At 42.9% G+C, this 12,699-nt stretch overlaps 1 protein-coding gene across 1 annotated transcript; it reads left to right on the plus strand.

Moving 5' to 3' along the window:
* Window positions 1–277: 277 nt before the first annotated feature.
* LOC114547745 (ataxin-2-like protein) lies at window positions 278–12,472 on the plus strand. Its single transcript, XM_028567099.1, is given in 24 exon segments — window positions 278–1,078; window positions 2,012–2,051; window positions 2,495–2,551; window positions 3,001–3,072; window positions 3,270–3,444; window positions 3,807–3,928; window positions 4,227–4,318; window positions 5,679–5,927; window positions 6,143–6,567; window positions 6,679–6,765; window positions 6,859–6,972; window positions 7,166–7,246; window positions 7,440–7,504; window positions 7,852–8,204; window positions 8,306–8,375; window positions 8,699–8,792; window positions 8,795–8,832; window positions 9,150–9,213; window positions 10,179–10,360; window positions 10,576–10,717; window positions 10,955–11,064; window positions 11,216–11,395; window positions 11,529–11,700; window positions 11,798–12,472. Coding segments are annotated over 24 exon segments (3,159 nt in total). The 5' UTR covers window positions 278–953; the 3' UTR covers window positions 11,848–12,472.
* The last annotated feature ends 227 nt before the right edge of the window (window positions 12,473–12,699 follow it).

The following is a 12,699-nucleotide window of genomic DNA, read 5'->3' on the forward strand; positions in this document are numbered from 1 at the left end:
CTATAGGCATTGGCTGTTCTTATAATAAGTCATTGATGAATTAATGAATGAAATGAAAACATAAAGCAAACAACAGCAACATACACAAGAACAGATAAAAGGTGAAGGTGGAATTAATAAATATCAAGGTAATACTTTGTAAACAAAACGATATTGATGTTTTGTTTGGTGACTGCCACGTGTACAGCAGAAACCATCCATTCTTATTTATATCGGAGATAAATCAGGATTAATCAAATATCGATCCAATGCACACATTATTGAACGTACGCACGCTACCTAGTAGGTCAAAGGCGCACGCGCATGTCAACGCCCCCTCCCCCTTTCAGCCGGTTTCCAGTCAGCCGCGGCGCGCGGATTGAGTCAAGTGAACCTACCGAGAGGTGGTGTTGACCAACCGCAGCAGGTTTTCAGTAAGAAACCTGAAGAAATCAACTTCTTAAGGCAACTGACAGTGACGCCAAGACCTCTATTTCTAACGGAAGGGTCGGCGGTGCCGGAGTTAAGGCGACGCGACAGAGAGAAGAAAGTAAACCTCGGAGGGAAATCGCCCGAAGTGAGCTGGAGGATCAAAGCTAGCTAATGCTAAGTTAGCCAGCTATTGCTACATAATTATACGGAAACTCGTGTCATTTCATAAGTCTATTGCTTTGACATAACCACTGCGGTTACAGAGTAGATAGTCCGGTGAAATTAGTTAACTTATATGTCACATTTAATTTAAATAGCGAGGTGTTGTGCCTTTACATTTTAGGCCACAAGCGACTGGTATTCAGTTAGCAAGAGTAACATTAGCTACAATAGCCGGTCTTACTGAGGCTACGCCGGCTCTGCGCTCCTCAGGACAGGTGATATTGCTAAAGATAGTTTGCTTCAAAGCAACTTCACATCGAGAGTTCTCAGTGTTTATAAATTAGATTACACTTGGTTGTGTCTAAGCCTTGTGCTTCGCAATGCTGAAACAACAGCAGCAACCCGGCTCAGGAGGGAGGAAAGCGTCTAACGGAACCTCGGGCCCCGCCGGTATGTCCTCCCCAGTCAGCGGCATCAACAGTGGCAACAGGACACCGGCCGGGAGGTAAGCGGGTTGGGCGATTCCTGTCAGGACAGTCCGGGGATTGTCCTGTGACTTGGAGGCCTACCGGTTAAGGCGCTGTGTGTTCAGTGGGTGTGTCTCGGAAATAGAGATTCTCTCCAATGAGATTAGTTCACGTTAGATTGACAGGGTCTCTGGGCCAATCAGAACGCCCTCATTGAATCTAAGACAAAAAAAGTGAGGTGGGTCCAAGTTTGGTGAAAGCAGTGAGCAGCAAATAGGCATACACGCTATGTAAAGTTTATCTGGCCTGTCAGTGCAAGCGAAGGGACGTTGATGATTTGAAAAATGTTAAATTTTACAACAACACGTTTTTTAGCCAAGTAAATTATGTTATATAATCATTATAATTAACATCAAATTTTATGGCCAGTATTATGTCATGTGGTCTAAATCCTTGAGCTGTCTTTACTGAACTCTTGCTAGCTTCGTCTCAGTCTTTGTTTTGTAACAGTCTGATACCATCCCATGTGTGCATTTTATGCCTTTCCCTATTCCTTTATTTTATTAAGTGTGATCTATTTTAAATAAGTATAAGGATAAGGATAAGTAAACTGATATGTTTTGGAGATGTTAACCAATGAAAATGATACTACACATTACCTTCTTGAAAAATGTTCTGATGCCAGCATTTTTACTCTAAGCCACAAAGGTGGCATGGGCACTACACAAGAAAGCTCGACAGTATCTGTAAGTTATACATTCATAATGGGTAGGCACTGTAGAGATTTTCAGTGCAGTAGGAATGTTGATTTGAGAACTTGTTAGACCTGCAAGTTAAGCTTGTCAACTTCTCCTTATCTAACTATATATTGTATATGTGGATATGTGAAACTGCCTTGATAGGTATTGAAGTTATATTCCTTCAGTTTCTAAACAGACAAACATGTTTTACAACTGTGCTGTTTTTCCCAGGAATCGAACTTCTGCAAAGCCATTGTTACAGTCATCTCCTGTGAGTATTCTATCCCGGATTCAGTAAAGTTGGCCATCAAACACACAACATATTTTGTACAAGGTTTAAAAACTAAGAGGCAAAATTGAAGACATTTTTAAGGTGTAATAACATACATAATTGAAGATTTGAAAATATAGATAAGTGATCGTAATTTAAAATATAAGGATGTTTGACTTAACGACCAGGAATAAACCTGTGACGATGGTCCATATTAATGGACCATCGTCATAGGAGAGTACGTCATAAGTGGTTTTCCTGTATGAAAGTATAGTGTTGGTGTTGCCCTGCCCTTGGAATGAACTTGAAAATTGTATGTAGTGGTTAATGCATCAAACCCTGTTCCCTTAAATATATCACTATGTGATGTTTTTATGTCATGTCTTAGAAACTTCTTGTGAAACTTGATTTGATGGATAATTTCTACTTTTTCCCATATGCAGGCGTTCGAGGGTGTGTACAACAATGCCAGAATGCTTCATTTTCTTACAGCTGTTGTGGTAAGGCATTTGGCTTGTTATCAATGTTCTTCTCAGACCAGGATGATTATTCTAGAAAAGGAGTGGCTTGTTTCACTCCCTTTGACATGTACCGTAATAGTTAGAGGTAAGATGTAACGTACCTACTGTGAAGCTACCTATTTCGTGATCTGCTGTGTCTGTCCCAGGCAGTGAAGGGTTAAAGCAGGTGGCAGAATATCGCTGGTTAAAATCCTTTTTCCATCTGACTGCGAAACCTGGCATATATTTTGTTTGTGAAGAGAGAGACTGCACATCCTGTGTCAAAGTTACCCCTGAAAATAGGCACAGAATACTGTGTACAAAATATGTATAGTTAATTCACAAATGCTGTTCCAGTTTTGGAAGTATCACTTTCACTTATCTAAATAACAATTTTTGTAACTAACTTTTCTGGTAAAATAAGTTTTTAAACAATCTCTCTCTCTCAGGGTTCCACCTGTGACATAATAGTGAAGAATGGCAGTGTATTTGAAGGCATATTCAAGACTCTCAGTTCTCGGGTAAGAAGCTCAGGTTGAGCACACAGTCATTCACTTCCCTCTGCCAATTTAATGAAGCACTGCAAGTAATCCTGTCAAAGTAATGGTAAACTTGTGTCCAGGAAAAATATGGCCTTTACGTTAGTTGTTTAAGTCCTGCTCTGCAAGTTCGCACAGTACTCAAATTTCCTTTTGCCCTCTTAATGTTTGGTCCGTAGTGTGAGTTGGCTGTGGACGCTGTACACAAACGCAGTGAGGAGGAGGGCGTGGCAGAGGAGAACTCAACATCACCTCTGCCACGGAGGGAGGAGATCACTGACACTATGATCTTCAGCCCCTCAGACCTGGTGACTATGATCTGCAGAGATGTTGACCTCAACTATGCCACCAGAGGTACACACACACACACACACACACACACACACACACACACACACACACACACACACACACACACACACACACACACAAATGCTGTTGGCCAGGGCACTGGGGGAAAAAGTAACAAATACAAGTTCGTCACAGACCTGAAATGTATTTAAAGCAAAGACATATAGTTTGATATCATGGGGTATAGTGGGAGAGAAGATAATTGATTTTCTGCAATATGTTTAAAAGTTAGCAAATGATAACATAATGGTACATGGTTTAACATTTTGAGACCCGATTGCAGGCTGTAGACATGTCTTGCCAAATTAAACACTTTGAGAATGTTTTTTTTTTTTTTTTTTTTTTTTTTTTGTCTTGAATTTTAGACACCTTCACAGACACAGCCATCAGCTCCACTCGTGTCAATGGAGAACACAAAGAGAAGGTTTTGCAGAGATGGGAGGGAGGAGACAGCAATGGAGAGAGTTACGATCTGGAAAATGATGCAGTGAGTCGCTCTGTCTCTTTAATGCACAGAAACACCAATTAACATCTAATGATATAAATACCCTTTGGACTCAGAAATAGTATAATAATAAGCACCCTCAGTCATACTACATACATCCAGCCTCCTTTTTAGTTGATTATTCACACCTCAATCCTTTGAAACAAGATGACTGTTTATCTGAGATGCCACAAGAAATCAAACTAATGTACTAAATTAGCATTATTTTAAAGTACTGATTAACTTACTACCCTATTAATCTCCTTGTTTTTTCTTTTGTTTTTATATACATTATTTTTAGTCCAATGGGTGGGATGCCAATGAGATGTTTCGTTTCAACGAAGTAAAATATGGAGTCACATCAACATATGATTCCAGCCTTTCCATGTATACGTAAGTTTTCATATGGATTCATTGCCGTCAGGTATTATTGATGTATTATTATTTCTAAGATAAGCCAAACACTGCAGAAAAAACACAGGTAACGTCCTGAAATTTTGTTGTAAAGAATTTATACCATATTATTTTATGTATTTATATATGTGCATCTTTATTTTGTGGTAATTAAGTTAATCAAACAGGCAATCGTACCATGTAAGAGTGTAAGGGTGTTTTCACACATACCTCGTTTGGTCCGGACTTTCGGACTTTTTAGTTTGATCCGAACCAAAATTACAGGTGTGAAACCTCCCCCGGACCACGATCCGGATCAAAAGACCAAATTGTGGTCCGATTAAAAAGAGGTGGTCTCGGTCCAGACCAAACTGAACCATGGTCCGGTTCGTTTATAGCGTGAAAGCATTTTTTGGATGGTTTGGACTTTCGGACCAAATACAAGAAGCTCTGGCAGGCTCTCCTTGTGTTACAAGACCGGGGAAGCTCCTTTTAAGGAATAGCTCGGTGCTTAGTGAGAGAGATTGACGGTGAATGCGCTCTGAGCAGACAGCTGTCGGCTATCAGAGCAGAGAATACATCAGCAGTTTATTTGTTAAGTGGTAGTAAATGTACTAATGTAGGTTTCAGTTTGTCTCTGAATAAATGCTCCAGAAAGAAAGTTCCCGTGTTTTGCTTCTCAACAACAAAACAAAAAGAGCCGCGGCAGTAGGGGAGAGCAGCAGTCAGTAGGAAAAACTCCGACACAGAGAGAGGATACGAGAGGACGGGGAAGCCCGTCAACAAACCAATCAGTTATAAGTATCTGGAGACGCAGCTCATGTATGTGATGAGGGCAGGACGTAGGTTTGTCACGTATAGATCTTTAGTGCACTTGCATAACTGCAGTGTGAAACCAAAACTTAACGGATCAAATGTATACAATGTAACAAAAACGTGAACCTTGGTCTGGACCTTGGTTTGGACTTTCATGTGTGAAAACGCCCTAATTTAAGCAGTTAGACTTTGAATATATATATCTTTCATATCTTACTTATTCATCAAGATTAACATTAACATTTTAACATGAACTATACCATGACTTACTTGCATGTAATTTGATAATAGTCAAGCTTGATGTATAGATGAAAGTCAACCTTCACAAGGAAGTGTCCTTTTGTAAGACGCTTAGTCTTTAACAGCTCACTAGATGAAAAAAATCTTGTTGGGGACATAAGATCATCATTATTACCACATTCTCAATAATTAAGACACTATGATTTACACATTTGACACAAACTAAGTTTTAGCTTCATCAACAGTTTAAAGGTTTCTGTACCCTCATTTTATTTCTTTGTCCCACGTTTCTCCCGCTGACCAGTGTGCCTCTGGAGAAGGGCAACTCTGAGATGTATCGGCAGAGGGAGGCACGCGCTGCTCGCTTGGCCAGCGAGATTGAGTCCAGCCCCCAGTATTGCCATCGTGTGGGCCTGGAAAATGATGAGGGCAAAAGTGAGGAGGACAAATACAGTGCTGTGGTGCGGGATGGCAACGATCGTGAGAGGGGCCGTGAGAGCCCCCGTGACAGAGAGCGCGAAAGGGGCCGAGACAGCCCTGGAACCAGCACCAGGTGAGAGGGGCCGCTCGTTCGTTGGGCATGTAGAAAAATAGCGTTTTGTTGTATTGTAGATTATAGATAACAAATCCCCCCTCCACCCCCCCAAGTTAAACTGTTGAATAAACTTTGAACCTCAAATTTCATCATGTTTCTATGCACCGGTCAGTTTTGATAGTGTAATATTTCTTGTATCGCCTATATGTTGCCCTACTATCTTTCTCTTTCAGGGAGATCAAGTACATTCCATTACCTCAACGTCAGAGAGAGATGAACCGGCAGCGACCTCCACCCCACAACCGTCTAAGTGGAGTTTATCGCTCCATCCCTCCATCCTCCGCCTCCCCCAGACCCCCACTTCCCTCTGTCACTGGTCCCCAGTCTGGCGTCTCGCCCTCAGAAAGAAACAGCCCTCTGTCGGGCAGAGGTGGGGCCTACGCTTCCCACCACCCCCAGGGAAGCCCAAGCCCAGGGCCGAACTCTGGCCCTGCGAGCCCGTACACGCCTGCATCTCCAGGGGGACCAGCACCCATGCCAGCCTCTGCTTCTGCTGCCCCTTCCCCAGTCAGCCCCCCTGCTCCACACGGACACACAGTCCCTCATTCCCACTCACTCCCACACTCACTGTCTGAAGCTGGCAGGCCTGTTAATGGAGGTAAGTGTTTGAACTTGTGTCAGAACGTGTTTGAACAGCATCTTTGCATGTTAAGGCGGTATGAATTTTGAAAAACTGTAAGGAGATTTTTTTTTTTTTTGTGGCTTTCAGTCTCTATCGGAACATCTCCCAAGAACCAAAGACCTTCACAGTCGAGCAGAACTGTCCGTACTTTAAACTCACACGCTCAGTCTACAGGTACATTTGGTCAATCGCTGTTAAAAAAATCCTCTTGTATATTATTGATTGAGCTTGCCTAAAACTTTAATTTCCCCTGTCCTGTCCTTGCAGCTACTCGCTCTCCTAAATCAGGTTCTTCCCAGGACACGCCTTATTTGGACACATCGTCTGTCTCCCTGCCTGCCCAGAAGACGTCTGGCCCCGCCCCTCTCTTCCCTGTCGATGGTGCTGTCTGACTTTTGTTTTTGTTTGATTGTTTAGAGTTTGAAATCAAAGTCAAAACCATTTTTCTATAATTACATGAGTTGTATCTGCCTCAATGAGATCGTCACCTCGTAGCAGTAAGCGACCGGTATTGAAGGTGGAATCTAATGAAGCACTGCAACTAATTAGTTTACCATGTGTCTCGTCTTTACAGTGAATGAGATCCTTGGCGCAGCTGCAAAAGAACGCTCAGCAGAGAGCCCCAGCTGCACAGAGGACAGCAAGAGTAGTAAAGGTGTGTGTATATGACTTCAAATTGGTACCAGCCAAACACTGGAAAGTCTTTTAATTTAGCTGGACACATAAATCAGAGGATATACACTTATGCATAGTTACATGCCTTGTATGTTTTTGACAACATGCCCTGAGTTTGCAGTTTCCAAATGTTGTGATTTTCATTAACGTTTTTTTTTCCTCTCCTCCACCAGTTCCCTCGGTTCAGCAAAGGTTGCAGATTGAGTCAGAGCTGCGGAAATTTAGAGATGAATTCAGAGTAAGAGTTCAGTTCCCTTTTCCATGAAGCGTGAAATTAGACAATCTGTGACCAATCAAGAGGCTTTGACCTGGCACATCACTGATGTTAGACAATTTCTTAAAAAAATAACTCATGTTTTATTCACTTGGTTGTGACCATTACCACGTTTCACATGATATTGAAGGATTACTCACTCTGTATGCAACACTTCTTAGTGTAAAACACTACATTACATTACAGTAAAATAATTTATATTCTCCAGATCAAAAGGTCTAATTATGACTTGAATGAATGTGCCATTACACTACATGTATCGGTTTGCCATCTCCTAATGACTCAATCCTCATCTTCCACTCTTCTTGCAGCTCCAGCCGAGTGGAGGCAGCTCTAGCTCTTCCAACTCCCCAGCAGCAGCAACCCCACCTGCCGGCAGTGAGGTCGCTGGTGCAGCCAAACCCTCGCCATCAGACACTCACCCTGCATCGGAGCCCAAAGCTCAGGCTCCAGCTCCCACTCCTTCCCACCCCCAACCTCAGCCTTCACCAGCCCCTGCTAAGGACACCACCAAGGACACCACAACTACACCTGGTGCCACAACAAGCACCACAACAGCACCCGTTTCAGACAGGCATTCACCAGCCACCCCGCAGCCAGCCAGGACCCCGGGAAGTGACGATGCCAGGTCTGAGTCAACGGAGCGGACAGAGGGCGTGGCAGAGTGAGTTTCAAAAGTAGATTTCTCACCGTAAACCATTCAAGTTAGCTTACTTATGGCATTGTGATTGTCATTTGTAAACACTTTTTTTTTTTATCTTCTAGCCAAGTAAAGAAATCAACCTTAAACCCCAACGCTAAAGAGTTCAACCCTATCAAACCTCAAATGCCTATGGTAAGCCAATTTATTCCTGCTACATCCTTGACATGTGAAAAATGCTAGAATAGTATTTAAATGGCACTAGTAATCAGGGAATGTAGAGGTGTAAAGCTATTCTCATGACATCAAAAAATGATGAAAATTTAAAATGTTGGTTGGTGCAAATACTTATTGCAGCATATATATAATAGCCAAAGACCCATTGGCACGGTTTGTTATTTCACTTATTGTAATACATGTAGAAAATGCTCCTATAGTGAATAATAAAATATGTTGAAACCACTGATTAACTTAGTGAGATGCAGGTTTTATTTTCCTCTGGTTGTGTTGTCGTACAGACGAAGCCTAACACTGCGCCCACCCCACCTCGGCCAACTCCTCCAAGCCCTGTGGTCCTTCAGCACCCAGGCGGACAGGGACCGCTGTACAACCCCCCTACCTCTCCTATGTATCACAGATCCATCCTGTGCAGGTACATGAGCAAATAAACTTATTTACATATTTACTACCAGTGTCATTTTAAGATATGGAAACGAAAAACAAGTGTAGCACAACAGCTGGTCTGACAAGCCACATAGGAGTATAATTCACTTTTCTGATGAGAAAGCGTCCAGTTTTTAATTAAATTTATTTAGGGATCTGACTAACATCGTTTCATCATCGTATTGATGAAAATTATTGTTAATTTATTTTCTTTTAATTGACTAATTGTTTCAGCTTTAAATGTATTCCTCAAAATGCAGCAACAGTCTTTCTTGAGTTGACCTCTTAATCATTTCTGTCTTTCAGCCCCCGCCAATGTACCAGTACACCATGTCTACAGTCAGCCAGGGAAAATACCCTAGGACCAAAGGTAAAATCACTGCATTTCTCTCCAGTTCTGTATGTCTGTGGTTTTAATTTGTAGTTTTAATTTTGGCAAATTGCTTCTCAAATGAATGTCCTCTTAGCTCTTGTCAAAGCCATATAGCTATAACCTGCAACACAACAGTGCACTGACATCTGCTTAAAGGGGTGGTTCGGGGGGGAGTTTGCAGGTATGCAGATTGAACCGCATTCATTGTCAGTGACTTGTGGTCCTTTTTAGATTGCGGGGTTTTTCAAAGTCTTCTGGTCTAAAATGATCACTACACATTTGCCACTTGAGTAGAGTCTCGGTCGGTGTCTTGATGTCCAAGCCAGCAGCAAGAAGCCACAGTTGGTTCCTTTGTGGATCTCGCAATGGAAATTTGTGGAAACTTTGTGGTGCCCATCTGTTTGATTTCTTTTTACAATTTCTAAATGCACACTGAATCACCATGTTGCCTAGTCCTTAGTTTCCAATACAATGCTTCAATACCACTGTACTAGGCTACTACTAGGTTTCCCGACTGGAGTGCGCAGTACTACTAACCGGAGCTAAGTAAAATTCTGCCGCTGCTGAGAAACTAGTCCCTCAAAATGTAATGTGATCATTGAGATGCAAGGGTAGTTTTATTTCTTACATTATTTTATCAACAGACATTTACATCGATAGTCTGGCGTTATAACTTATTTGCCTCAGGTGTACTGTGGAGTGTGTAAGACTGCTTTTAATGGCAGGCTAGCAGATACTGTTGACTTGCGCTAGCCTAGCACCAGCGAACTCTGCAACTGGAAGGACTGGATGAGAAGTGCTGAAAACGGTCTCCACTGATAAATAACACACTGGCTAACGTGGAAATGAAGTCCTATGTCCAAAATTCTGAACCACCCCTTTAACAAAATAACAATTTAAAAACCGCCTCTTGTGTCTTTGTGTGTGTTTCTGTCGTCTTGATAATTCTTTGCCTCCACCAGGCTCCGTAGTGGGTCAGCGCTCTGACCATGGTACCTCAGCACCGCCCATGCTGCAGGCTGCAGCGTCAGCAGCTGGGGCCCCGCTGGTAGCAACCCCCTACCCTCAGTCCTACCTTCAGTACAACCCACAGCAGTACGGCCAGCAGCAGGTCATCCAGGCCATGACACCCTACCCTGGACAGGTAGGATGTCTATCCTCTAACCCCTTTTTTAAATCAGGCTTTAAATGGTTAGACTGTTTGCAGTAGCACTAAAATAAACATGAGTGGTTCTGAGAGCTTGTTATTCAACAGAGGTTAATAACAACCACTTAACGTTCCAGGTTTATCTTGTATCCAGCATTTAAAACGTATTACAAATCTGCTTATTTGTTCCTCTCTTTTCTCCCCCTCTTCAGCCTATGTACTCCATGCTGCAAGGTGGAGCCAGGATGATAGGTCAAGGTGGGGGTCCACACCCACAAGCCTTGGGACCCCCAGGAGGCCCCCAGTTCTCTGCACAGGGAGACGGACCTCAGGGACCACAGCAGGGCATCTACGGTGAGTGGATCCAGACCTGCAAAGTGATTGACGTAAAACACGCAATATCTCTATACAAGGGGTATGCAGTCCAACGTTGATAATGCTCCAAAAACTTTCAAAGTTTATCTGTTGCTGATAATAAGCTAATCACTATCAGTACATCTCATAATTTCATCAAATAGTCTCACAATATATTGACAGTAAAATAATGATGTAAAGCTTTCTTTAAACTAATTAGTTATTTTTCCTGTGTAGCGCCACAGTCCTTCTCCCACCACTCGGGTGCAGTTCATCAGCCGCAGCCCTCCAGTACTCCAACTGGCAACCAGCCCCCTCCCCAGCATGGTGCGCCTAGCCCTGGACAGGTGAGAAACACAACTACTTGGATTTTCTGCAAGTTTCCTTCAGGTCCTTTTATGGGCCACATTTTTAAAAGAATCCAGCCTCTTGCACACTGTTATTGTGATTCATTTATTGGCTCTTTTAACCTTTCAACGTTGTAATCTCTCTTTTCAGAACGCCCAGTCAGGCCCACAGCCCCAGTCCTTGTACCACTCAGGTTCCCTGTCAGCACCCACCCCACCCAACATGCCGCCAGGCCACACGTCTCCACAGGGATCTTACCCCATTCAGGGCTACAGCATCCACAGCCACCAGGGCATCCCACAAACATATCCCCTGGGACAGATAGCACAGGTATGGAGTCACGGTGCTGCTACTTTTCCTGCTGCATGGTTACTGTTCCTTTTTGTGCATCACTGCAAATGACAAAAAATGATGATGATGATTTTGCACCTAAACTTGGTTTGTCAATCTCCTGACCCCGCAGGCCCATGTACAGGGAGCCATGTCGGGTCCCCACCACTCGGGGAGCCACGGTCAGCCCCAGTTAGTGATGTTGCAGCCGCCTCCTCAGCAGGGCCCCGGCTCAGTGCCCCAGCACCCCCAGCATGGACCACAGCAAGGAGCACACCAACACTTTTACATAGGACATCCACAAGGTACAAGTACACATAATGCCGAGTAAAATCTATCCTTTGATTCTCCATTTGTGGTAAAGTGTAGCATTTATAGTTGTTTTCTGTTTGCCTCCCACAGCAATGCAGGTACAAACGCACCCTGCTCCCTTCCATCAGCCTGGAAACTAAACCTCATCTGCCCTCCTCCCCACTTCCCAAACTGTTCTTAGGAATGAGCCCCACCGTCCACACTGCCTGCTGGATGTGAGGCCCAGACTGAATGCGACTCATAAACAAACTGACAGGACTGTACAGAGGAGAGAAGAGGACATTAAGTCTCACAGCATATTATTCTATTGCTGCAACGGTCCTCATGCGTACAAATCTCGTTGTCAGCCCCAGACGAGGAGGACATTTTTAATGCTAATGATGAAGGTGGCAGACGACCGCAGCAGCACCAAACCCCGGCTGCCATCCTGCTCTTCTGTCCAACTTCTTCCCATTTCAGAGACATAAGGCACCTTGATGGGCAGTCGGAGAGGAAAAAAACACTGATGAAACACAGCAGCAGACACTTTATCTTCCAGCAGTGTATTTTTTTAGCCTCGTGGGGTTTTGTAAGTACCGTGACACAAATGGGAAACAGACTGTCAGGGGATTCTTGTGAATACAGCATGAAAGGACGGATTTTAAGAGGGGATTTTTAGCAAATCATTTTCCTTTTTTTTTTAACTCGATCCATTAGTTAAAACCATCCCTTTGCTTCTACTCTCCTGTAGGAAAATATAATTAATAAAAAAAGACAAGACAAAAAAACAATGACCAAAAAAATAAAGTTTTCAACTCAACTTCTAAGCTTTGTTTAATTTATTGCATCATTAATTGTGCTGTTTGACTATTAGTTTTGCTCTGCATTGCATGAAGTAACGACAACGACTATAATGAGACAGAATTTATTTATTAATTAGACAATGACAAGAACACATTTAATTTGAAACTTGATAAGCATTTGCTATTATGTCAGGCTGACAAAACAAAGTA

This window comes from Perca flavescens, chromosome 21 (assembly GCF_004354835.1).
Source record: "Perca flavescens isolate YP-PL-M2 chromosome 21, PFLA_1.0, whole genome shotgun sequence".
Lineage (NCBI taxonomy): Eukaryota > Metazoa > Chordata > Actinopteri > Perciformes > Percidae > Perca > Perca flavescens.